The following is a 25,354-nucleotide window of genomic DNA, read 5'->3' as shown; positions in this document are numbered from 1 at the left end:
TAGTTCTGCTCAGTAAAACTCATCTCAATATTCAGTTGTGTGAAGTAAGGCTGTGGGTCAAATGCTGTACTGATTTTTCTTTCATGACAGCTCAGCTGCATAAGAACTGCTTGCTCCAGAAGGAAATAGAGATCTCTTTTGATAGTTTGTTTCCTTAAAATGCACACTACTGGTAGTACGTGCAGTACTTCAGCAAGAATAGGAAAGATAATTTCTGGATCTCATATAAGTTGTCTTCAGCAAAAACATGACTGAGAGAAGCCCCACACTCCTGGATTGGAGCTCCCGATAGAAATCCCTGACTTTATCTGCCTGCCCAGCGTCTCAGTGTATTCAAATCTGCCCTGAGAAATGCTGTAAGAAATGGAGCGCATGTTGGCATGGGTCACTGGACTGACTTGAGCTCCCAGTGGGGCCAGTGTTACATGTGCACCAGCACTCACAAGGGCTTTCCAAGAATTCACAGTTTGAAATACAAATATCTTACCCCAGAGGCAGAAATTTCCCAGAGTTTCCTCAAACCAAAAATAGATGTAAAAAGCTGAGGTCATCCAACACTAGACTCAGAGGAAAAGAATTAACTTCCCAAACTAGACAATTATATCCTAGGACAGTGGTTGAACTTTGCTTTCCAGTTTTTCTATTTCTTTCCTATTTGAATTGGCAGAAGACCAGATGACAGGCAGGGCGCACCTGCTAATTTGTATAAATGAACAGTAAAGCAAAAAATAAAAATTATGGTCCCTTAGAAAGTGTTCTGTGCATAAAAGCTTTGAAGTCACTTACGTATGCTGGTCTTTCAGTTTGAATTAATGCCTTTCAAATACAAACACCAATTGTAGGAGAAAAAAATTGTCTCAGACAAAGTGAATAAAAACATGGGGTCTCTAAAAGGGAACCTGTTGGGCACTCACTGTACAACAACTAAAGCCTGAAAGCATTCTTAGAAAATACTCACTCCTGTGCCTAAGAAGTTGCTGCTAATGACGACTCAGAAGAACCACAAACAAATTTCAAGCTGCTTGCCTTAAAGAAGAATATATTAAAAACTTCAAACTGAGGGGCTGCTTTGACGAAGTGCTGAGGTGCTCTGACTCAAACAGGGACTCAAAAAGCTTTTGGTGAGAACCTTCCCTGCATTGCTCGCGGAAGTTTTGCTGTGGATATTCATACCACCAAGATTTTATTCCCTGATTTGAAAGACATTTGCAGACTGCCAAAATGTTCAACTATTAAGTTTTCTCACCAAACTAAATACAAATATTCATTTTTTCACTGTTGCTGCTCACTACCCAAGTAGCATGTACCTGAAGTTGAAGCGTCTACTTTATTCCCAGAGTAACAAAGAAAGGGAGAGTCTTTTAATGAAAACACTAACGCAGACTCATGCAGGTATGAATCCTTTGTGCAAGTAAGGTTTTATTTAGCTTTCACTTGAGTATTTCACGTCACAGCATATTACTGCAGCTGACGTGATAGGTCCAAGAAGCAGACTGCGCTTTCTTGGATATACATTGAAATGATTGCAGGGGTTGCTAAATGTGCTTCAGCCTTATGCTTGCTGCCTTGTGCATCCCTGCTTACCCAGGGATGGATTTTGCCCATATTTGTAGAATATTTTAGTCAAGGACAGTCAGCAGTAATTAAACAACAGAAAACTACAAAGTAGGTAAATATAGCTTTAAGCTCATTTTACAAATAAGGCATTGGAAACAAAAGGTTTCAGATGCAGACTCTAAGTGTCTGGATGCAATTTAAAAATGCTACAATGTGTTTTGAAACATAAATAACTGACACTCTTTTGCTTGCACAAGGATAAATAATGGGTGATGTATCTATGGTGATGTCATTTGCTCACGAGCATTAAACTAAAAAAATAAAATAACCCCAAAAGTTGTTGTCCATAAAGATCAAGTACTGATAAGCATATTTATACCAAAACTCTTGCAGCTCCTAGAAATTTTCCTGAACAAGCTCTGTAGCACTTGGCCTGAAATGATGTAATTATAAATAGAAATTTGCTGAACTCAATTTCAAAACAGACGCTTTTCTCAGCCAGTAAATAATTCCCAGATAATATCCCAAGTTGCTGTCATTAATGCTTAAATTGAAGTTTGTTATTTGGAATCCTGCCATTTAAAACAATCTGATGTCTCACTTTGTTGTCAGGAATTAAGCTGATTAGGAAAATTAAAACCAAAATCCTTTTGATTACGGATTTACTGAACTTGTCCTGCGAAAGGACAACCCGGCTGTGATGACTCTGCTCTCCAAGCTAAAGTACAGCTCTGGCTGCATTTGATGAAACAGCCCTGCGGAGCCAGCCTGCAGTGTGCTGAGCTAACGGGCGCTCCTCTGGCTCTCGCAACTTCTCATTTAGAGGCACTGGTTGTACCATATCCGTGCGGGTGTGCTGTGCAAAATAGACATTTCAGGGAATGAAATTTAGAAAACAGTTGTGATTCATTTCAACCGCTCCCACCTCTTCCCCTGGCAGCTGTGCAAAAAACTGTCAAGTGTTATTGAGCTGCACATAGAATATGACTGTCTCGAGATTGGGACAGTCAGTTGGAAGGAGGAAACCTAAGTGCCAGTCACTATTTCAAGAAATGTTTGTATATTTTTATGTTGAAGCTCCGTTGGTTAAGATAAAGAATCACCACTGGTACAGAAGCCAGAGCTCCCATCTACCTCTCTTCAAGACAAAGCTGTGGGCTATAGACTAAGGAGCTAGAACTCCTAGAGCCTGACTTCTATGAACATGGTGACTACACTTGGCTTTTGGATCCAGTTCTGGGGTCCAAATGCACAAAAGCTATGCAGAGCCTGTGTTTTAGGTGTGTAAATCCTTGCTATCAATTTGTCTCTCCCTTTCTGCAAGCAGGAAGGGTGTTCTGACACCCTCCTCAAAGGAATACATGCAAAAAATAGCTTCTGTGTTAAAGCTTTTTTATCTGAATCTTTTGAGACTCAGATAACTGCTTATTAGCATTCATCTTGATGAACTCATCCCGCAGAAAAACTTTGAGCAGCCATAGAGGAAGCTCAGTGCAATGCAGTCAGTGAAATTTTGTTACTTGCTGAAAGAGAGCCAATGTTTGAAGCTGAAAATCCCATAGATTTGGATTGGCATAAAGCTGGGAAGCAGGACACTGCACGTTAAGAAATGACTTTTGGAATGGAAGTCTCAGAGAAGGCTACCCTTGTTAAGTACTTTGACCTCAGAGTGATTACTGCATACTATCAGCTCTTCTACTTACTGTTTGGATGTTTGTTTAACTTTCTTTCTGTTTTGCCTAGTATTTCTTTTACATATTTTGATAGCTTCATTGGAGAGAAAAAAAAAAAAAAAGAGTTTTAGCAGAATCACAGAATGGTGGAGGCTGGAAGGCACCTCTGGAGGCCATTTAGTCCAGAGCAGGGTGCCCAAGACCACGTCCAGTGTGGTTTTGAATATCTCTGATGATGGAGAAGATGGAGATTTCACAATTTGTTGGTGAGTTTAACATTTCTGGAAGTTTTCAGCTGAGGACCAAAAGAAAGACAGAATGTGAGCTCAGGAGCCTCATTTCCTTATGAAAGTGGGTTAAAAAAATGACAACAGATTATCACTTGGGAAAGACACCTACCAGCCAAGGGAGAGAAATTGGTGGGTTCAGTGGACTTGATTCCTTAGCTGTGAAATATATGTATTGTTTTTGTCCCGCATCTTTTTTAAAGCATTCACTACCGCAAAGATAGATAATAGATATTTATTGTTCTTGACAGCTTTGCTTGGACAGAATCAGAAAGATCTGATTAAAAATTACTCAGTGACACGTCCAGGAAATTATTCAAACTTAATGGAAAAATGCTTTTAAAAGATTTGATCTTTTTCCATCCCAGAGGTGGCTGCAGTTCATCTATAAGGAGTTCTAGATTACATATGGTTAATTACACAACGTTGGGGTCCTCTGGGATGAATTTGCTTTCCTTAGAAAGTTTAGAGGGGAACTGAAGGAAGACTTCTAACCCAGCTCTTGCAGTGCTGTGTGTTTCCCATGCAATGGCTGATCATCTTCAATGGTATTGTCTTGTTTGGCCCTCGATGGTAAATGTGTGGTTTCCAGGTTACTTTTTTTGTGGGCATGGTTTGTAAAGTATCGTATACACTTACAAATGATAGGGAAAAGTGCTATTCATGAGCAATTGTGAGAATTTACCTTTTAGATTAATGGACAGATCTTGCAGGACACATAGAGAATGTGTTTTACCCTTCATGCTGCTGGCACAATTTTCAGATTAAGAAAAGACAGAAGGATGGAAGATGGAAAAATTAATTTAATGCTTCTGTACTGCAGTAGTGATGTATGCACAGCACAGAAGAGCACTGGAAATGTGGTGTCAAGCTTCACAGAGGCTTGAGAGTGCTGGAAAATAAGGATGTATCTAACATGATCTTAATATTTCATTAAAACTTCAGGGTTTGGGGATTTTTTGTCCTTATCCATATATGATATTTCAACAGGCATATTTGGAGGAGTCTAGTATCAACACCGCCTATGTATGGCTGTCTCCTGCAAAAACCAAAACAAACAAAAAGAACAAAGCAAAACATTGTAATCCCCACTGTTTTTCTTGCCACAAAATTTCTGTGACAACAGCAGTTTTAAACATTTATAGGGACACACAAACAGAAATGTGAAATGCAAAATCATTTAAACTATGTTTTAAATACCTGGCCAAGGAGAAAAATGCTTTTCTGTTAGCATTCCATTTAGAGAGATGCAGGAGAAGCATTAGTTAGGCTTGCTGCAGGCAAGTAAACCCTGCAAGAAAGTCTTGCATTGTTTTGCTTTGATTAGAAGTCATCACAGTATTTAACCGGATTAATCAATTCCCACCTGCTACAAATGTTAGGTTACTCATACTTTATGTTTCTCTCTAAATATGTTGCTAACTTATAGCTGAAAATTATTACACCAACTAATGACGTTGGAGAGAAATTAAAAAAACAAAGCCAAGCATCCTTTCTTCTAAAATTGTCTATTAAGCTTTACTTCCAGACCACTTTAGGTAATGGTACAAATACAAGATAAAGTGAAATTTGGTCCCGAATCCTTAAGCAGGCAACCAAGAGACACAGGTACAGTAAAAGACTTACTATTCAAGCTGCCTGAATAGTTGGGTAAGTTACACAGTATTTTTTCCTTTCTCTGATTGAAGGACTCATTTGCTCATTTTCTAACCCACTACCAGTTGTGAACTGCAAATATTAGAACTGAATAGGCACTTGATGTTAAATATTTTGCAGATATAACTTATATAAATTACATGCATTCCCTAAGTTAGCCCCACAATTTGTAGAAGAAAATATACATTGAGATTATAATATTTGCTGTCCAAATGATCTATTAACCAAAATATTAAGTTGAGAAAATTACACATTGGTTTTAAAAGATGTGCACTTTTGGGAAAACAGTCTGAGCAGCAAATGGATGCAATGAAAGTTGGTAAGTTAAAAAATGAAACCTACGATACATAAAAAATCAGTTTTGTTCTTCTGTTGGCACATCTCAATAGATGACACTAAAAATCCTAATGCGAAGCCATTCCCTGTGGCTTCCTTCCTGAATATCACCACAAGTCTTCCAGTCAATGCACTCCTTTTAAATATCAAACAAGCAATACAGCCAATGGACAGTCTCTTAATTCACTATCTTAGACACTTCTTTTAATGCAAATTATTCCCTCAGCAATGTTATTTTTAGTTTTGCATTGGCCCTTGCTATGAAAACCACTCAGTGAGAAATTTATCTGGGACAAATTCTCCTGAGGGGAGATAATCTGTGTACCTCAACTGATGTCAAAGGAGATGCACTAAATTATACCACTTCAGGATCTAATTTTTCTGTGATTTCCTTGAGACCAAATTAGCAAACTATATCCACAAAATTTATTCACCTCTTTAAGCTAAATTGACTGCCAGCAGATTGCCGAAGCCTTTGCAAACTCCATCCTGAGTTCACTGTAACCGCCTTGCTCAGTGAAACAGGCTCTGAAGCTCGGAGCAAGTAACAAACCCTGTTCCTCCCCCTTCCCTCCTGCTAAAAGGGAAAGATTTTCCTGCGAGGCTATTTTTCTGGTTTTCTGACCATATCATCTGATTTTATTCCATTTGGGCAAAAATCACACTTCTTGCCTCATTAAAATGCAATTGAAGAATCTAAGACCATTGCATAGGTCAGCACAGCGCTTCGCAAAACTATTTATTTCATAAAATTGCACAAATGTATCAGGTAAATTAGTTGAAAACACAGAAAAACCAGTTGTTTTTCTTTTTCTAGGCATGAACTGAAATGCAATAGTAAAAGAAGAATTAGATTTTACTTCATAACAAGTTACATAGCTGCAAGTACCTCCTATAAAGGCAGTTAATGTATGTAAGTTGATTTTATGGTCATAGTCCACCAAAGGCCTGTTTTTACAAGAGGGTTAAACATGTAAATTAGAAAGAGATTTACTGAAAATATTTTGAATAAATATAAACACAAGAAACATTAAACTATTTGTGGATAGCCCAGCCAAGATTAATGATGAAATTTACTGGCCTATTCATGTTGCAAACAATTGACTCCTAGCCAGGATCTAGGAAGGAGTAAAAAGAACCTACAGGGTCAAATTTTGCTCTCAGTTTTACACTGATGTAAATCCAGACTAAGTCTATTGGACTCAGTGAAATAGTGTAACTGTGGAGTATTTCCAGACGTCCATCAAAGAGTAACTGCAGGAACACGTTGCTGTAAGGAGTCGCAGAATCTGGCCGTGAGCATTTCAAACCCTGATTTGCACTTTTTGCTTGGGCCTGAAGTGTGATCAGGTTTGCAGTATTGGCCAAAAAGAAGGTTTGGCTGCGTAAGAAATGCTGAATAAAGACCTCAAATGCCAACGCTGTCAGCATATCTGAACAGTTTTACCTTTACACACATGCAGACATCCTGCTGACTTCATTTTCTTAATCACCTCTAAAATTCACACAGAATTTTAAAAATCCATTTCCTAAGATGACCATCAAAACACAAATTTATTGTAGCAGAGTGTCAGGGAAATTAAAGAGGCCCAACAGACAATTGTTTTTGACTGGTTTCTCTGTTCTGCTACTTCATAAAGTTTGAAAAAAATATTTGAAGATGGAATGGAATGAAGAAAGGTACATTAAAATAGGCAAACATACAGAAAAAGCCCACTTAAAAAGCCAAGCAGGGTTGTCTTTTAGGTTAAAATAAAGCAGGGAAAATCTAAGCTTGATTCTGCATCTGTCCAAATTAAATACCAAACCCTTTTGTTCATTTTAGTCATTCCAACCATGTGCATATATATATAGATGGCTGAAGATTTTATTATATTCCTATAGGATCTCTTTACATTTTATGCCTAAATACATGAAGTGAAATTTACTTTATAAAATATTTACGGCATGTTCTTAACAACCATTAAGCTCATTAGCCAGGTGAATTCGTTTTGGATTCAGCCAACAAACTGTGTAACTAGCTGAGAGCCACAGGGCCAGCTGTCTAAAAGACAAGTTAGTCTGTACGGGAGCCAACAGCCAGATGGAGACGACAGCCAACTCAGGAAATACAATATTTAGCCTGAAAGAATGTCAAAAGACAGTAAAAAGTCTGACCACTGAGTTCCATAAACACAGGTTTGAATCGTCATCAGTATTCCGCCTTTGAATCCAGCCTTTCTGCCCCCCTCTCGTCCCGCCGCTCCCGCGCCAGTTCACCTCGCGCGTCCTCATTAGGATGAGTTCAGCAAAAAGCCAAGTAGAGCAGCACCGGCGCCGGGGGTTTAATCCTAGGAGGAGGCTGATGGGTGCTCAACCAGCTCACTACAAAACCGTGTTACACATTCAGCAAACAGAAAGCTCAGCTTGACAGAAGGGAAATATAATTAGGATAAAGAAAAAAGAAGAGGAGAGGAAGGAGGGCTTCCGTTACCGAGGGGTTGGTAGAATTCATAAGGCCTCTAGACACAAGCAAGATGCTCAGAAGCAGGGGAGGAAGTCTGAGGCAGATTATTGCTCCCTTCTGTAAGGCAAATGACTAATTATACAAATCAAGATTTTTTTTCCAAAGAGATTTGAAAGATATCATGCAATATTGATACAGAAATTGTATTTAATGCAGGTTTACAAGCGCAGAGGTAAAAGAAAATGTAAATGTAAACATGGTGTTTCTCCTTATTCTCCCTGTGGCTCTTCCCTTTGTCAGAAAGATGCCTAGCATGCCTGCCTCGGCGCAGAAAGTTCCCTGTGAAAGGGCAAAATACTTCCAACTGGTGACAGTTTTAGGTTTCCACAGTATGTGTCCAGAAAGGGAAAGAAACCGTGAGCTTAATCTAACTGCATTTCCATTCTTGAGCATTGTTGCTATTTATTTTACTCATTTTTCTTTCAAAGGAAGGAACAAAAAATCCCTGTGAGAGGGAACTGGATCAATACTAAGAAATTCTTTGTCAGATAAAATAAGAACAATCATTAACCTTGCTGCTTATGAATTAAATGCAAACTTCGCTTTTCAACTCGACTTTCCCACAACATCCGCAGCAAACTTCCCTCATTTTGTTCAGCAATTAAAACCCAGCCCAACCACCCAAACAAGCACTCTTACTAATAACCATTAAGCTCTCTTCCTGCTGCGTGGGTGGGCAAAAAAGGAGGAGGTATTTCATGATATGGTTCAGGTATTTTGGTGACGGGGCCTTTTCAGTCTGTTCGCTTAGGCGTGGATTTGAGGCTGGATTATGTATATTGTTTATAGATCTAATCTCTCTGGCAGCATCATGTGAACAAAGTTCATGGCCGTGCCAGCGGCTCCGCGCTGGTCCCTGTGTGGGCTCCCTCTGGCCCAGACCAGGTCCTGACTCCTTCCTGCGGCTGGCTGCGGGATCAGCCACGACAGCCCAGTTATCAACTTGGAAATTATTGATAGCGGGCTCAGGTCTCCATTTAAGGGCTTGATCCGTCGCCTCCAAGAATTTGTTTTAACTGCCACCATCACTCTCTGAATTGTGATTTGGTGCCATGCCTGAGCAGTGAAAAGAGACTTTATTTACACCACCAGTGAGTTTGATGCTTTACTTTTGGATGTCTGAGAATGCTAACTTTATTGTAGGTTATATTAATTTTACTTCCAGGAAGAATTCAGTTTGTATTTTCTGTTCAGCAATTTTCCCCCAAAATACACGTTCCCTGATAGTGTCTATTTTGCTTTCCTTTTCCCAGAGCAGAGGAAATTTATTAGGATTTCCTCTGTGCTTGTAGGACTTGGCTGTTAAACCGTGATCGCTGTGTCGAATTTTGCTCATCCCGTTATTCTGCTGCCTTCTCTTCATCCTGCAAATGGCTTATTGCTGGGGAAAAGTTTTAATAGTCTTATTAATCTCTTGAATTCATATTGTTAATAAATGTCATCTGAAATCTCAATACCGGTTACCCTTTGGGGAAAAGAATACTTTACTGAAACATTGTGCCTTCCAGTTCCAAGCGTGGAGTAAAATTTCTGATTGAGCTGCTGCTGGTTTCCACAAGGGAGGGAGCTCCGCCGTCCTCCGCTGTGTACCAGCTGCTGCAGACAAGGGCCAGCGCCGCTGTACAGCCTCTGCTCAGTGCCCTTCCTTCCACTCCAGAAAAGGTGCTAATTTTACTGAGCTGTAATCAAGCCAGAAACACATCAGAGCCAGTAGTACTCCAGAATACGTTTTAGACGTGGAAAAGAAAATGCTGAAAAGGGTTTGTCCATACCCTTTTGTAAATAAGAAAAAATGTCCTAAGTCAAAGGCACCAAGACAGGAATAGGAGCCCTAGTGTGTGTGAGATTTTCCTCTCTCCAACACCACAATTCAAAAGGCCTTTCAAATACAATAGGAGTTTCAGACCAGAACCACCTATGAGCATGTGCCCAACATAAATGCGGGCAAAATACAGGGGCAGAATCTGCTCCCTTCTTCATGTTATCTTTATTAGCGGCCTCTTTTAATTGGACTTCCTTCAGATTATGATACCACTGATGTAAAAATTTAATGCCATCTGCCAAATCTCTTTTGGAAATTGTTGACATTTCTGAAAATGTAATCCATGCTGCAGGAGAGAGTCCACTTTAGTCTCCTTTTGTAGGTGATGAGAAGTATGATGTTAATCATTAATGTATGTCTTACATTATCTGTGCAGATGGACAGGTAGTTTTAAGAGAATTTTTGTTATATTTTCTGATTTTTCCAGAATAGATTGTATGAGATCAGGAGCACTTAGCTTTTGCAGACTGTGATCTCAAAAGAAGGTCTATAACTGCATGCAAAATGTGTGCGTAAATTTGTTCCTAACTTGCATTTAACTTTATTGCAACTGAGCTCTGAGATTAAGTAGCTGTGTTCACAAATGGCTGTAATTGGTTAGCTGCGTACTTACTTACTAATTTGTTCACACAGCTAAAATAACCTGCATGCGCAGAAATGTATGCACAACTCTGGGAGAAAAGCACAGGGGTGAGAGGTGCTTCTCATCTTGACTTTGTCTGCACTTCTGCGTCTGCTCTGTGCAAAACAGGTTCTTAGCCATTCAAGTGAGAGAAGTGGAATGGGAAGATGGTGCTGCCAGGCCAGACTTAGCAGGTGCCTGCACTTGCAGGCAAGGAAATAGGAAAGTCAACTTTTGAAAAATCTGATTCAGCTTCTGCCTGGTCTTTCCAATCAGTTGGGTTTTTGATGCTATTTTTCCTTTTTTACAGTTTCTTCCCCTGAGTTTTGGCTATTTATTTGCTTAGTTTTTTCCATTTTTTTCCCCACTATAGAGACAGTTGATGTCATTGTCCACAACAAAATGAAATTAAAACAGCTTGTTTGAAATTATTGTAAAGTTTTCAATCTCTGACAAATGATTGATCTTTCAAAACTGTCAGTGGTTTCAAATCTCAATCTAAATTTATGTACATGTTATATTTGCTGCTATTTGTGCAGTGTTAAAAGGCTACTGAGCAGCACGAGATACAGAAGAGTTTTTAAGCACGAGATGTTGAAACAGTGTAGAATTATTTATACTTTTGTATTTATTTACAAAATATTGCGGCACAAAATCTTTTCCTGTTTTCATACAGCTTTGTTTTGTAAGAGTCCTCCAGACAGGTGTTCCTACGCATTGGCATAAATCTTTTAATCTGCAGATCCAATTTCTAGAAAAGGGGCAAAGTTGTGCTGCAAGTATTTGCTTTATTTCTTGTTTAGTTTCCTTGTTTACAGCAAGTGGTACTTCTCGGCTTGACTCTTCTATCCATCTTTGTCGGTGTCACTGAATAAGAGGATGCATTCCTAGAAAACAGTAAAATTTCTTTTTACCTCTTGTCTGACCAATGGGATTCCTTAAAGTTTGAGTCTGGCTTTCTGAATTTTAGAGAGTGTTGTATTTGTTGCTAGCTAAGAGGACTTTTGGCTGCTTTACGGCTTCTCAAAGACTTTGCTGAGTTCTGCAGAGTTAATGCTTCACCCTCAGTTCTCCACATCAACTGAAAAACAGTCCAGCTCACATTTGCTTGCAGAAAGCCTTGGTGTTCAGTAGAGTGGCTTTCGGTGCTTTTTATTCCTCCTCTTAGTTTCCTGTCGCTTCTTTAATTTCTTTTGTCTGTTAGCCTCCAGATTTATGGTCAGCATTTGTTAGCGCACGGAGCCGAGGTGCTGTGTGAGCTGTCTGCATCCCAAGCCTCTTCCTCTACAGAATGGGAGGCAGCAAGCTGTGCTGGCATTCAGAGCCCCAAACCAGATCAGCACCTTTCCCAGCTGGGTTTGGAAGGTAGAAAAGCTGCACGCAGGTAGAGATGCCTCTGGGCAAGAAGTGAATGAAGGTTGCTGGTGGTTAAAGGTTGACATGGGACACAGCTGTTGCAAAAACTGTTAGAGGCACAAAAAATTTGTTGTATTGAAAGGTATCTATCTAAAAATCATATGCTCAGTTTCTTACAAACTATTGGCAACTTGTTGTTGGTTTGGATGGAAATCTGTTTAGCCAATTGAGCTTCCGGGAGTGCTGTGTCAATTCTGCCAGTCCCTGAAGAGGGTTTAGGTTTCAGCATGAGACTCTTTCAAATGGGATCAGGTGATGCAGGAAAGACCTTCTCTAGAAGCCATCAGCATCACCAAACCGGTCACGGTGTTAATAATCTTGAAATACATGAGAGTACTAAGCTAAGGTACCTGCTCAGTCTTCCAATCCTTTCCACACACACCAAAAAAAGAAACTAATACTAGACGGAGGTGTCTAATCAAAACATTACCAGAAGCTGCCGTTTGGCAGCACCGTGAGGTGGTACCGGGCAACATTAATCCTCAAAGAGCAGTCAGTAAAATCCTATCAGTGATCTATGCATCTGAGCGACTGGCTTTGAGGAGGGCTGCTTCCCTCCTGGCTGCGTAACGGGGAATCAACGGCAGCGTGCGCGGGGTCGGGGGGTCATGCCCAAATGCGAGCTGCAAATACCTGCCCAGGAGGTCTGTGCCTTGGGAGACTCCCCCGGGTTTAGATGCTGCCTTTCAACGGGGCTGCAGTTCTTTCCCCCTCCTCCTTTTCAAAACAGGGGACGTTGCAATGTTTTGTCGCTTTCCCTTCGGCTTCGTAGCTGCTTACAAAGTTGCCTGGGAAGCCAAGCGTGCGTGCCTGCGTAGGGGGCAATTCCGAGAGGAGGGTCTCCAGCGATGAAGCATCGTGTCTGCCCAGCCAGGTGAGAGCTGGGCAGGTTTGTTCTGACATCGCCCTTTAGTGGGGGTTGTGGCAGAGAGGAGGGGGGAGAGAGAGAGAGAGAGAAGTGGAGGCTGCAGCACCCTGGCAGTGATATCAGACACGGGATCTGGCAGCTTTGGGGTAAGCTCCCACCTCTGCGCTCCACCGCTCGGCGCATCCTGGATCTCCAGCTCGAAGGGGAGAGGGACCCAGCAGCGGCGATCACGGCGACGTCAAATGGTTTTCTTTCTTCGTGACCTCTCTCTTCTCCTCTCTCTCATCCATAATTCACCTGAGAGCTTTTTTCCCCCCCACTCCTTCTCACTCTCTTTTTTGATGTGGAGAGAGGGGAGAAAAAGGGGCAGCGGGCAGCGTTTATTTTGTTCGGCAGCTTTTTGCGGCGCGTTTCCAAAGAGCTCGCGGAAGGACCCGGGGAAAGCAAGCAAGAAAAAATAAAAAAGGCGCGAAGTGGTGGCGGGGCGGGAGGAGGAGGAGGAGGAGGAGGAGAAGAGAAGAAGGAGAGGAAAAAAAAAACCCCCAAACCCCAAACCCAGAGACGGAGGGCAGAAGCCGGAGGAAAGAAGACTTTCGGCGCGGCGCTGCCGGGGAGGTGCGGGCGCGGCCGTGCGTGTCGGCGCGGGTGCGGGCGTGTGCGCGGGTGTGCGCGGAGGCCGGGGGGGGGCGGCGGCTGCCGCTGGTGCCGGCGGTGCCCGCTGCCGCTGGGGCGCGGCGCGGTGGCCGGAGCGGGGCGCGGAGCGGCGGGGCTGGGCGGCCGCGGGTGCCGACCATGGGCTGGCGGCTGCTGCCCGCCGTCCTGCTGGCCCTGGCGCTGGGAGGCCCGGCGGCGAGGGGGCAGAACGAGACGGAGCCCATCGTCCTGGAGGGCAAGTGCCTGGTGGTTTGCGATTCCAACCCGGCCACCGACGCCAAGGGTTCGTCCTCTTCCCCGCTGGGCATCTCGGTGCGGGCGGCCAACTCCAAGGTCGCCTTCTCGGCCGTGAGGAGCACCAACCACGAGCCCTCCGAGATGAGCAACAAGACGCGCATCATCTACTTCGACCAGGTAAAGCGGCGGGGCCGGGGGGGGGGGGGGATGCTGTGGGGTGGGGGGGGATCCCCGCGGGACCGGGGTGCCCGTGGCCGCCCCCCCCGCCCACGCCGGGACGCGGCCGGGCGCGATCAACAAGTGCCGCCGCCTCCCGCTCCCCCCCCCCCCCTCCGCGCAATTTCCTTAATTTCGGCAAAAAGTCGGGGTGCAGGGGGAGGCTGGAGAGGCCGGCCGCTCCCCCGCGGAGAGCATCTCACTCCCCGCAGGAGTTTCCCACTTGCCCCCCCCCCCCCCCCCCCCCCGGCTCCGCGGGAGATGGGTCCGAGGAATTGCCGGGGGTGAAACGGGAGCCCCAGCCCGGCGGGACCGGTCCCCGGGGCTGGGAGAGCATCCGAGGGGCGAACCGGGCTGGGCTGGGGGCGAGGACGCGGCCCCGGTTAGGCTTGGGGGTAGTAGACGGGTCGGGCAGCCTTTGAGAGGGGAGAGAAGAACGAATGCCGAGGAAAAAGATTTTAACTTTTCTGTAACAGTCCCAGGCTCGTAGTACAGCCCCGCTCGTCTCGGCCACTAGTGCTAACGTACAGGTCGTAGAGCAGCTCCCGTCCTAGGGCAAGCCCAAAGTCAGGGAGACGGACGGTTATTTTGCTGCTTATATCGTATCGTAATGAACAGTAAGTCGTCGTGGCAGCTGAAGCTGGAGATGTCACGTAGCTTCGTGGGAGTAGGCTAAATCACCCTAAGTTCGTGGAGATTTCTTGTGGCTTTCTAGGGCTCTGTCTGGCATAAATGAGCCTGAAAACATCGATTAAAAATAAAGCATAACTAAGTGGAATGAAAGAAAAACGTAGTCATTAAAGAAGATATTTAGCATATGGACGATGCACTTATTTAATATGTTCCCCTCTGCTACTTGTCTCTGTTTAATCAAACCCAAATTATTATTAGTGCTTACAAAAACAAATAAAGCAGCAACAGCTCACAGCCAGTTTTTGCTGAGATACGCCAGGTATGTCAGGAACTCAGGCTGACTATAAACTGGTGAATGAATTACATCATTCATGTACATCCTTCCTCACAGCTTGATACATCCAGGAAAACAGTGTTGACTTGACCGTTGCTTTTTAGCCAAAACCAGTATGCCACTCCCCGAATTAGTGTTTTGATGTCATTTTGGGGAATGATGAACAAAAATGCCTTTTCTTAATCTCCTCGAAACATGTATAGAAGAAAGGTCTTGAAGGTATGATATAGTAGCAAAGTAAGAACTCTTCTCCACCCTAGTTTTATATTTATATTAAAGTTGTACTATAAATATAACTAAATATCCATTTTTATGAGTAATATTCCAACTTAATTGAGAGAACAATGAATAAAACAGCATAGATGTAGATGAAAAGATTTCCATGGGTGAATGGTTTCTAAAGTTAATAGTCTGTATTTTTTATTTAGCACTGAACACCTGTACTAATTCCCATGTTATATTTTTTGTTTGTAGATCCTAGTAAATGTGGGCAATTTTTTCACGCTGGAGTCTGTCTTTGTAGCACCAAGAAAAGGAATTTACAGTTTCAGTTTTCACGTAATTAAAGTCTATCAGAGTCAAACAATTCAGGTACGTTGATCAAGTGTGATTATAAAATCTTTTACTTAAATTGTTTATTTAGAATAGGAACTTGACTGAACACAAGAGTATTTAACACGCTTTGAAGGAAAAATAGCTTAGTTTAAAGCAACCTGTGGTGTAGAGTGCCTAGCAGTAGAGTGAATACATTTAAACTGAACAGCTGTAATAAAGCAGGATCCTCACCTCTGATACTTTGCGGTAGCTTCCCTTCTATACCATAGGAACTGAGTATCTGGGGTGATATAAAGTATTAAGTAGAATGAATCATCCAAGAATAAAACAGAGCTCTAAATTTCACTTAATTGTATAAATACTATTGAAGAGTCATATTTTGCTACAGATTAAACTCACTGTCTTGAACACAGGAATTCTGGGGATATGTATCAGATTTGATGATTTTTATAACATTTTGTGACCTGGCTGACAGCTTGTGATGCCGGGTATCTGTTTATAACACCAGTCTGCTGTGGACCAAGGTTAGTTAAGGTGGTCTGCTTGTTCTGTACTACACTGAAATGTTAGACCTCTACAGGGACGTCTTCTAGGGAACCTTTGTAGCAGTTTAAACTCTTTTTCCACCATATAATACATAAAAGAAGTGTCATATATTAAAAAAAAAAGGAGCAATTTGCACTTTCTTCTGCAGCTTAATAGCAGCTGAACCACCTAATTAAACACAAGTATGTATTATCTTAGAGGAAAAGCCTCTACGTTCCTGAACATCCCCTTGCTGAGCCAACAGTAAATGCCTTAAAGTACATTCCTTAGTCTTCATGCCAGGTCATGCAATTTCTGTGACATACATACCGGCTTTCTAGATCTAGAATAACATCTGTGGCTTCCGCTTGTTTCCACCCTTGAGACCGCTAGATTCATAGAAGTATCTGGTGCTTTTCCCCTGATCTGTCTTGCTCCTGAATATGGGTTTCAGTGTACAAGGCTGAGACGAGACGGATTTCTGCAGGACTGATCAGCCATTTCTTTGTGGCAGCTCTGGCTTTGGGTTGCCGGTAAAGCTTCTGAGAAAAGGGTAAATGGTAGAGATGGCAGAGCAAGCTGGTGCGAGACACATTCACATCCCCGGTGAAATTCACCTTCAGTTTGCAACAGGAAATCATGGTTCCATTCAGGTCAATAACAAAAGTCTTAGATGAAATACCGACCTCATGAAATTCTCTATAATGAGCTTATAAGCTATTTAATATGCTCAAATTTTGTTCCTTTCACTCTCTTAAAAGCTGAAGGTTGAAACGGCCTAGAATAACTGTGTCAGCCAGCTTCATTAAGTTTAAAATACATATTGCCAAGAAAGATATCAAGACTTGCATTCTGGAAGCCCAGTGCAGACTTTGGTGTTTCACATACCAGGTACTCAAACCTGGGAGTTTGGAGCTCGTAACAAGGAATGTTACAACAAGTGAGATGGCCTGAAATCTTTCAGAGATCGGGAGTTTCTAAAGGGATGGATGGGTTTGGTTGGCTCCATTTTGTCATAGTTAACGTGAGACCATCATCTGCAGCAAACCTGTGACGTGTCTTCTCCTGTGATTAAAATAGCTGTAAGATGATCTGCAGGGGAACCTGACTGAGAGAGATGGTACAGAAGGAACGAGATAAACCAAAACCAAGCAATGAGTAAACTCCTGATGCGCTTTTTTTTTTGCATGTGTAATAACTAGGGGGGAGGACCAAAAGCCATTGCCGTGGAGCAAACCAGCTTGAGTCTCAGCCACCTGCAGACTTAAACACCACTAAATCACCTGAAGGCTTCCTACATAAGTGATATTACTATGCCCCTGGAACATCTGTTAGTGCCATTAAATATCATTAAGCTGAAATTGGTTCCCTGGGGACATCTGATTAAGTGGATTTCCCAGATAGGCGAATCCCAAATCAGGGCCAGATTCTGCTGCCCTGACTTATGCTGAGCACTAATTTATTCTGTGGCGACTCCCATTAAAATTAATGGGAGTATATGCAAGGCCAGCATACTCGATATGAATAAGCATTTCATAATTCACCCCTCTGTGACTGCATTATAGCCGCTTAAAAGGAAAAAGCAGAAGAAAGCTAATAGTTTGCCACTGGGGAAATGAAAAATGCCTGGACCCGTCCATTCCCCCAGCCCCTGCCTATCTTTATTTACAGAGTGTCTGTGTGATGTTGCTTTCAGAGCAGAGGCTGTGCTGACTTTCAGAAGTGTTTTGTAGAAAAACAGATTCAGGACCAAAACACAGTGCAGTGGTTCATAAAGATAAAGGTCTGTTCTAGACTTTAAAACTAAGCCACCATCAGTGATGGAAGGGACATCTATTTTGCTCTCAATGAAGCGTAAGCTCCCAGCCTACTGCGGTGCCTTTGACATCTCATTAGGTGCCCATATCGCATCTCTGGGTGCCTAAGTTTTTTGAAAATGTCTTCTTTCTTTGCTTGTGCACGTCTAAATAACCCATGAGGTAGGCAAAGTGAAACAAGTTGAGGTAATAGCTCACAGTTCCGTATCACCACAGAGTTACAACACTGAATGTGCCCAAGCAACAGATGAAGGCAATGTCATGTCACCTTTCACGCTGACTGAGCCCGGGCGGACTGTGGCAGTCAGGGGACAGTGTCCCACCGACTTCCCTCGGGTGCAGGTCAAGCCCATGAAACATGAATGTGCTTGTACGCTCCAAATAAATCTAAGTATTAGCTTAAAACGAACAATCAAAACCCAACCCCAAACCCAATGAAGATTGGAACCTTAGCAGACCTCTTACGCTGCAGTTAATAGTCAGTGATAGTTCTTGATGTTTTTCTGTTAATTAGAGCTTTTCAGTGGTTTTTCTCTTGTAGGTTAATTTGATGCTAAATGGAAAGCCAGTCATTTCTGCTTTTGCCGGGGACAAGGACGTCACACGTGAAGCTGCCACTAATGGAGTCCTGCTCTACCTAGACAAGGAGGATAAGGTTTACCTGAAGTTGGAGAAAGGTAATCTGGTCGGTGGATGGCAGTATTCTACGTTTTCTGGCTTTCTGGTCTTTCCCCTGTAAAGTCAATTTTCCTGTGACATTCATCCAGGTGTGGACTCATCATTGCCTCTGTTACATGAAGATCATTTTATCATCATGGGATTGATGTTTCTTTATTGGTTTTTCATGGGTGAATATGGATTCTCTTTATGGATTTTGGCCCCATCTGAACTACTCAGAAGTTTCACAGAATTTTGTGTGTTTAAATACAATATATTTGGATTGAGACTAAAGCAGACAATAAATATCTATGCTTAATGTTACAGTCTAAAGCTGCCTGCAAGATTTATTCAGAGTTCATTTACTGGACTTATTGGATTCATGGGAGAAGTGGATTTTCTTTAATTATGAAAAGACTGGCAACCAGGTCTATAATTTAGGAGAGTTTGAGTTCAGACTTCAATCAAGAGTTAGTGTGTTGCTGCCAAAGAACCGTATATTGATATATTGGTCATACATGTTTTTGTCATTGGGACTTAACTGACATGATCTATTCCATTGTCTTGAGAAAGGTAATTATTATTGATAAGTGGTTGACTTCAATTCTCCTCTGCGTGTAGTGTGTTGGATGATTCACCCATATATTTATGCTCTGTCACCGGTCACAATCAAGTCTAGCTTACATAAAGCTAAGAGGTTATGCTTGTATTTTAGTTGGGTATGTAAAGTATTCCTCTTTTCCATGTGCTGTTTTCTAAAAAGAAGAGCAGATTATAACCATTAAGAAAAATATTCTTACCAGGGTTAAAGGTGATCATTCAGGCACAACTTTGCAAAACAGCTTTGCCCTGCAGGAAATCTCACACTTGTTCTTCAGTTTTAATTAACATGATTGATAATAACTGCTTTATTAAAAACCTAAGGGATTCCTTCCTTAGACACAACCACTTTATTAGCTGGAGATGAGATCCCCTTGTTTGTAATTATGTCTATTTTTCAAACCTTCTGTTGTGTTAAAGGTATCATCTGGTTTTGCCTTAACTCCACAACTGTATATAATTTTAGATCATATGTTTAACAAATATTAAATCCAAATAGCCGGTACCTAACTTGGTGCAATATCTTTTCGGCTTTTTGTACAGGTCATATGAATTCATAAACTTATTTATTATATCATTGTTACATAATAAAGATTAATATATGTTAGCTGAATTTTTGACCTTTGGATTTTGGAAGTTACTTCATGCTATTTTTTTTTATTGGATATGATTATTATATGCAAAGTGTAAGCTTTTGGGATTCACAGAAATCGTCCTGGGAGGCAGGCAAACTGTCACAAGTTAGTCTGGCAGAATCCTAGAGGTAATCAGAATGATCTAGAAATGACCTATGCATTTTATTTAAAAAAAAAAAAAATTAGGGAAAAATCCTGGCTTCACTGAAGTTAGTGTTAAGAATCACATTGATTCCAAAGGATTTTGGATGAGACCTGTCTGTGCTTTAGGATTTGCCATCAGCATCGAACTCCAGTGCCATCAAATTAAAAATCAATTAAAAATGATTTTCACATGAACTGCTAATGAAACCTTCATCCCTCGTGCCCAAAACAGACACTGAATTTGATGGATATTTGTACCTTGCATATGATAAAGGGTATGGTTCTAAATTAAAAAAAACTATATTCTTGAGAATGTTTCTGGATGGAAGCATATCCAGCAATCTGGGACCTTCTCTAAAAGCCAGTTTAGGCTTGGATTTGCTGTTTTAGGTAATCTGTTTCCAATTTCTTCACTTGTTAACCAAGTGCAGTGTATCATATTGCTCTAACTGCTGTAAATGGATATTTCACTGATTTACAGTCTCATGCATGGTTGGTTGGTGCTCCTGATAAAAATGTCAGGGAATCAGTGGCACAGAATTGTGCCTGAATTCCTTATTTTTCTGAACCCAACACAGAGGACTTTTTGGAGAGTGTCAGGAGGAGACGTGGGTACATTTGCACCCGTATGAGATAAGTCAGATGAGGAGGTCATTCGTTAGACACGGTATTGCTTCTATACAGAATGCTGCAGTTTGGGAGGAAGTGGAAAGACACAGCAAGAAGGCAAATGATTTACATTGCTGAAAAATATTAAAAAGTTTTCCTTTATGACTAATCAAAATGTATCACCACTGTACCCCAAAAATGTGTGTGTATATATATATATTCATGTATCTAAAACCCCCTGGGATTGCAGTACATAGTATGCATGATATTATAAAAAGGTTATTTGTCATAAGAGTTTATTTTGGAGGGGGACACCAGTATTTTGTATAAAATTGGTAACATCTCAAGGCTCAATTTACCCATTGATATATATGTAATGTAAAGGAAACATTGTTCCTACGCAGACAGAAGAAAAATGACATTAAAGGGGTCAGTATACTTTTCAGAATGATCAAATGTATCTAACTTCTTTAGCTTGTAAACATATGATCTTTAAAAGCTGCCTTTAGCATTCAGCAATAATACTGAACTATCTTAATATACTGTTGATTTCCCCTTGGCAAAACATTTCTGATTGCTTCAGAGTCATTAACAGTTATTTAAACTTTAACTAGGGAGTCTAGGAAGTTATTCAATTAAGGAGATACATTTTAAGGGAAATGTCCTAAATTTTTCTCCTCAGCCTCTAAAATCAGAATTACTAATTGTTTTGCTAGTTAAAGGAAAAGAAGAGTTTCAGAGAAGTCATTGTAAAGCAGCTTGTGTTATCTTCACACAATGCTGAGCACTGACTCCGCTCAGAGGTGGCCTCTGGAGATGGGCAGTTCTCTTAGCTCCCATTTAAACATTTAAATAAGAATGAACTGTGGTTTTTAGACTACACTTTGAGCTACTTTCCAGATCTTGAGCTCATTTTCATTGCATTGTTCCACACTTCAGTTACATCAGTAGGAGTTTCTCCCAGAAGAAATAAGATAAGCTAGCCTAGATGGAGCTGGGTCTGGAAACTACCGTTTTTCTCTCTCTTTCCTCATTCCTTTTCCTTTTGTCTTCCTGTGTTTCTGCTACAGTAGTTTTCTTGTTCAGAAGCAACAGCTCAGGAGACTCTTCAAATTTCAAAGGGTATTTAAGATTAGAGGTTTGATTTTTTTTTTAAAGCACTTAAACCTCCACGGAGCTGCACTGTAAAGTATAGAGCCGAATTTCTGATCCTGTTGAATTCAATGATGCTAGTCTTACTGATTTTGGTGGGGGCAGAATTTCCCACTCTGTGAGTATCCCTGCTACAGAACATGCTGAGGATCTATGCCCACATCCTTTGGCATATACCCACTTTGCAGTCAACTTTCTAGCTTACAGAGGTTGATCGTGTGGGAAAACTTTCTGGCAGTGTGTGGTAAAGATGAAAGAAAAAAATTTTCTGAGACTAATGTATATATTGTTATTAACAGTGATCTCTTTACAAAGGAGATCAGTATTTTTACCTTTTTATCTGTGTTTTATTTATATTTATATTTAATCCATATTTTATTATAAAACTAAGGAAAAAAACGCCCACAGCTATATTGTCCTCCTCAGGTGATGTAAATGTTTTTGGTAGAGCCAGGAATACCCTGGTCTCCTAGATTCACCTGCTGTAGAAAGCTGCTCTGTTCTGTTGAATCATATTTGCTATGAAGAGTTTAGGCTACATAAGCCAAATGACTGTGCAGCCAAAAAAGATACCATTCAAAAGAGCCTGGGTAACAGAAGTGTTTTTGGAAAAGGCACTGAGTTAGTTTTGAAAATTTCACAAGCAGTTTTGTCTTTACATAAAAAGGAAAAACTACCTTTGAAGCATAGAGAAGGAAAACATATTTCTTTTTTTTAAAGCAACATTTTGTATTTGTTTTGTGTTCTAGTTGTATCTGAACATTTTCTGAGTGTTAATTAAATTACTTTGGCCAGGTCATGGCAAAGTCAATATTGCAACATCAGTGTCACTATTGAGAAAATGGAGACAGGGTTTGGGAAATGACCAGTGTCATACCCAGAGTGCCAACTCATCCGCTACTGGTGCTTGGTCCTGCTCAGTTTGCTGGATTGATGTTTTTTCTGATACAAGGCATTTTTTAAAAACAAAGGCTGTTTTTGGAGTAAATGGCATACTGCTGTATTTCCCCTTCCATATTATTTAGTTGTCTATTTCTAGAAAGATGAATGCGGTGAAACAGGACAGTTTTAAATGCCCTAAGAATTTCACAATTAGCTATCAACTCTGTCTTTTCTTTTTGCAAGCCTCGAAAAGGAATACATCTGCAGTATGTATAGTATTTTTACAAGCAGGTTTTAGGATAGAGAAGATAAATGCAAGAAGCAATATGTCATAATCACAACAAGGAAGCTGAACCATTAACAGGAAATATGGGCCAAAGCAGAGAAGCAGATATATGTTCTCCTCCTTTTATAAGGGTTTCTGAGTTGGTAACATGTTTTACCTTAGCAATTCATTACAGTTGCCCTTCATATTGTAAGAGCTCTTTATAATATTCAAACTCTTTGTCTTCTAAAGACAATGTTAACCAGATGACTCAATGTAAATAAATGAAGATCCCCGGTGACAGAATTTATTGGCTAGCACATGCCACAACAACATATTTTTTGTACTAGTGCTGTCCAGACGGAAAAGGCTCCTTTGAGAAAAGACATTGTCTTAGACACTGAGCTAAAGTTATTTATCTGTTGCTAGTTAGGAATGGGGGGGGGGGGGAGGAACCTTTCCTACTCTAGAGCACTAAGGGGAATGCATCCAAAGAAAAATGATAAAATCAGTCACCGTTATATAAGTGATGACGAGAATAATGGAAATGGGGCTTGAATAGTCTGTTTAGTGAAAGCTGTGATCTAAGGCATTTGATGGAAGCAATCACTATTTTAATCTTCACAGTTTGGGGGAAGGGAAAAAGCCAGTTGCATCATTTTTAACAGGTTCTTTCCCTTTTTTTCCCCTTTTTTTTCCTTCTGCCTTGTGTTCTGCTTAGCTAAGAAAAAAAAAAGTGATCAGAAATGATCTAAGAAAAGTTCATTTCTGAAGAGGGATGGGGGAGTTTTGTTGGGTTGTTTTTTTTTTTGCCGGTATCTGATGTGGGGGAAAAAAATAAGCAGGAGTCGGGGGGGAAATGACAGACCTGACTTAACCTAAATACATTCTTGACCTATCGTCCAGTTCAGTGAATTGCCTAAATATGTTCTGCTTATATGCGCAATACTTTTCTACAATGCATGATACTGACCCATTCTGTTAAGGCCACCATATTGTAATCCGACGGCTTTTAATCTTGCTGGGGGAAACTAGATGTAGAAGTGTAGCGCAGAGCACTGGAGATCGACAAATAAAACAGCTTTATCTCTGTACTTACACGTGTGCCTGGATTTACTCCTACAAGCAGGTCTGTCACCCCTGGGGCATTTTGGTGCAAAGGGCCAATGTGTGCACGAACACTGACACACTCCAAAACAAGCCGAGAATATGGATATTTCTGAATTACTGCTGACAGAAGGGAAAAACAGTACCCTAATCTCATTGAACAGACATTTAAATGCGCTGTACGGTCCTAATGCTGCAAGGAGGCAGATCTCCATGGCACCTGGGCAGAGTGGCCAAAGCTCCGCGGAGGCGACGAGACCTGCCCCCGCATGGAGGATCTGTATCAACCCAAGCGTTGGGGACTGCTGTAGAAGTCTTAGAGCAGCGTTATGACAGTCAGGTGTGCTGTTAGCTGTCCTGGAGTTTTACTCAATTTAAAAATCAATGTTTGGGGTTTTATTTTATCCCTTTCTTTGCAAACAAAGGTCTATTTACAATGAACATATGGGAACCTCAAACAAAGGCAGTCTTTAAAATTAACACTGTCTGACAATAAATTTAAGAAAAAGTTCTTCTAAGTATATAGCAAGGCTAAATTTCTCTTAGGTTGAAGGCATGCAATTAAGTAGCAAAGCAAATTAAAATAAAGATACATCTGTGCTCTACTATACAGCTAAACATAAAGGAGCAAAATTGATTCTGGCGTCTATCCCATGTACCTGCAAAACAGCTCAGAAGCTCAGTACAACAGTATAACAACTCATTATGCCGGCTATTCCCACTGTGCAGTAGTAGAAACAGCCACTGGGCAGCCTCACCTGGCAGTGGCGATACGGCTTCTGCTAATGAGATGCAATTTCAGGAGAGGAAGGTTAGCGCTGGTGTTGGAGCATTTTCCTGGAACGACAGGGCTCGGCGCAGCTCCTCCAGAGCCTCTCGAGCACCCTGGCAGACCTGACCAGCCTTCGCAATGCTCCGACCTACAGCAGCAGGTGATAAATTTTTACTCGAAACAATTCCCTACCAGGAAACACCATTTGAATTCAATTACTGTTTGCGAAAAGCAGATGCATTAGAAGAAATGATATTTTTTGCAAATAAAAGGAGAGAATTGATTTGGATCTAAAAGCTTTTGTATTTAATTTTAAACTCCCTCTTTATTTGAAAGATTACATTGGTTCCAATAGAAGAGGGAAAGAATTAAAACTGAAATAAAACATTTGAACTTTTGAAATAAATATTTGCAAATGAAACATTTAGACTGCTCTAAAATTATTTTTGTCACCAAAACAGCATTTGGGTAAAAATTATAGAATTTTGGAAGTTCATGCAGATTTTTTTGATGACTATATTTCCAAATCTCCCTCTTTTCTTTATTATTTTTTAATAAAAAGCAAATGTTTTCCCACAAGATTCAGTGTCATGCTATTAATTGATTTGCTAAAGCATACAAAACTGTCTGTTGGAAAGTCTGCACAAAGATTTCATAAACTGTGCTTTTTTTATTTCAGAATGTACCTTTAATGTCATGGGGAACACAGTTTTCATCTTCAGGGAGGATCAAACACTGCAGATTTCTTCTGTTGAGAAAACCTGAATCACGTTAAGCACATCTGGCTTAAAGATTTCACTAGAGGCTCATATTAGTA

The 25,354-nt window shown here is 41.1% G+C and overlaps 1 protein-coding gene across 1 annotated transcript; it reads left to right on the top strand.

Moving 5' to 3' along the window:
* Positions 1–13,535: 13,535 nt before the first annotated feature.
* CBLN4 (cerebellin 4 precursor) lies at positions 13,536–18,497 on the top strand. Its single transcript, XM_075022576.1, has 3 exons — positions 13,536–13,811; positions 15,292–15,408; positions 18,256–18,497. The coding sequence occupies exons 1-3, from the start codon at positions 13,536–13,538 to the stop codon at positions 18,451–18,453; spliced, it is 591 nt and encodes a 196-aa protein (XP_074878677.1). The 3' UTR covers positions 18,454–18,497.
* The last annotated feature ends 6,857 nt before the right edge of the window (positions 18,498–25,354 follow it).

The sequence above is a fragment of the Buteo buteo genome, chromosome 2 (assembly GCF_964188355.1).
Source record: "Buteo buteo chromosome 2, bButBut1.hap1.1, whole genome shotgun sequence".
Taxonomy (NCBI): domain Eukaryota; kingdom Metazoa; phylum Chordata; class Aves; order Accipitriformes; family Accipitridae; genus Buteo; species Buteo buteo.
This window is presented reverse-complemented; position numbering and strand designations above follow the sequence as displayed.

What these genes read in the sequence shown, in the direction of transcription:
- CBLN4 (XM_075022576.1), top strand. Translation starts at nt 13,536, where the DNA reads ATGGGCTGGCGGCTGCTGCCCGCCGTCCTGCTGGCCCTGGCGCTGGGA. An exon ending in GCATCATCTACTTCGACCAG is followed by an intron (nt 13,812 to 15,291) that starts GTAAAGCGGCGG and finishes TTTTGTTTGTAG; the next exon opens with ATCCTAGTAAATGTGGGCAA. An exon ending in ATCAGAGTCAAACAATTCAG is followed by an intron (nt 15,409 to 18,255) that starts GTACGTTGATCA and finishes TTTCTCTTGTAG; the next exon opens with GTTAATTTGATGCTAAATGG.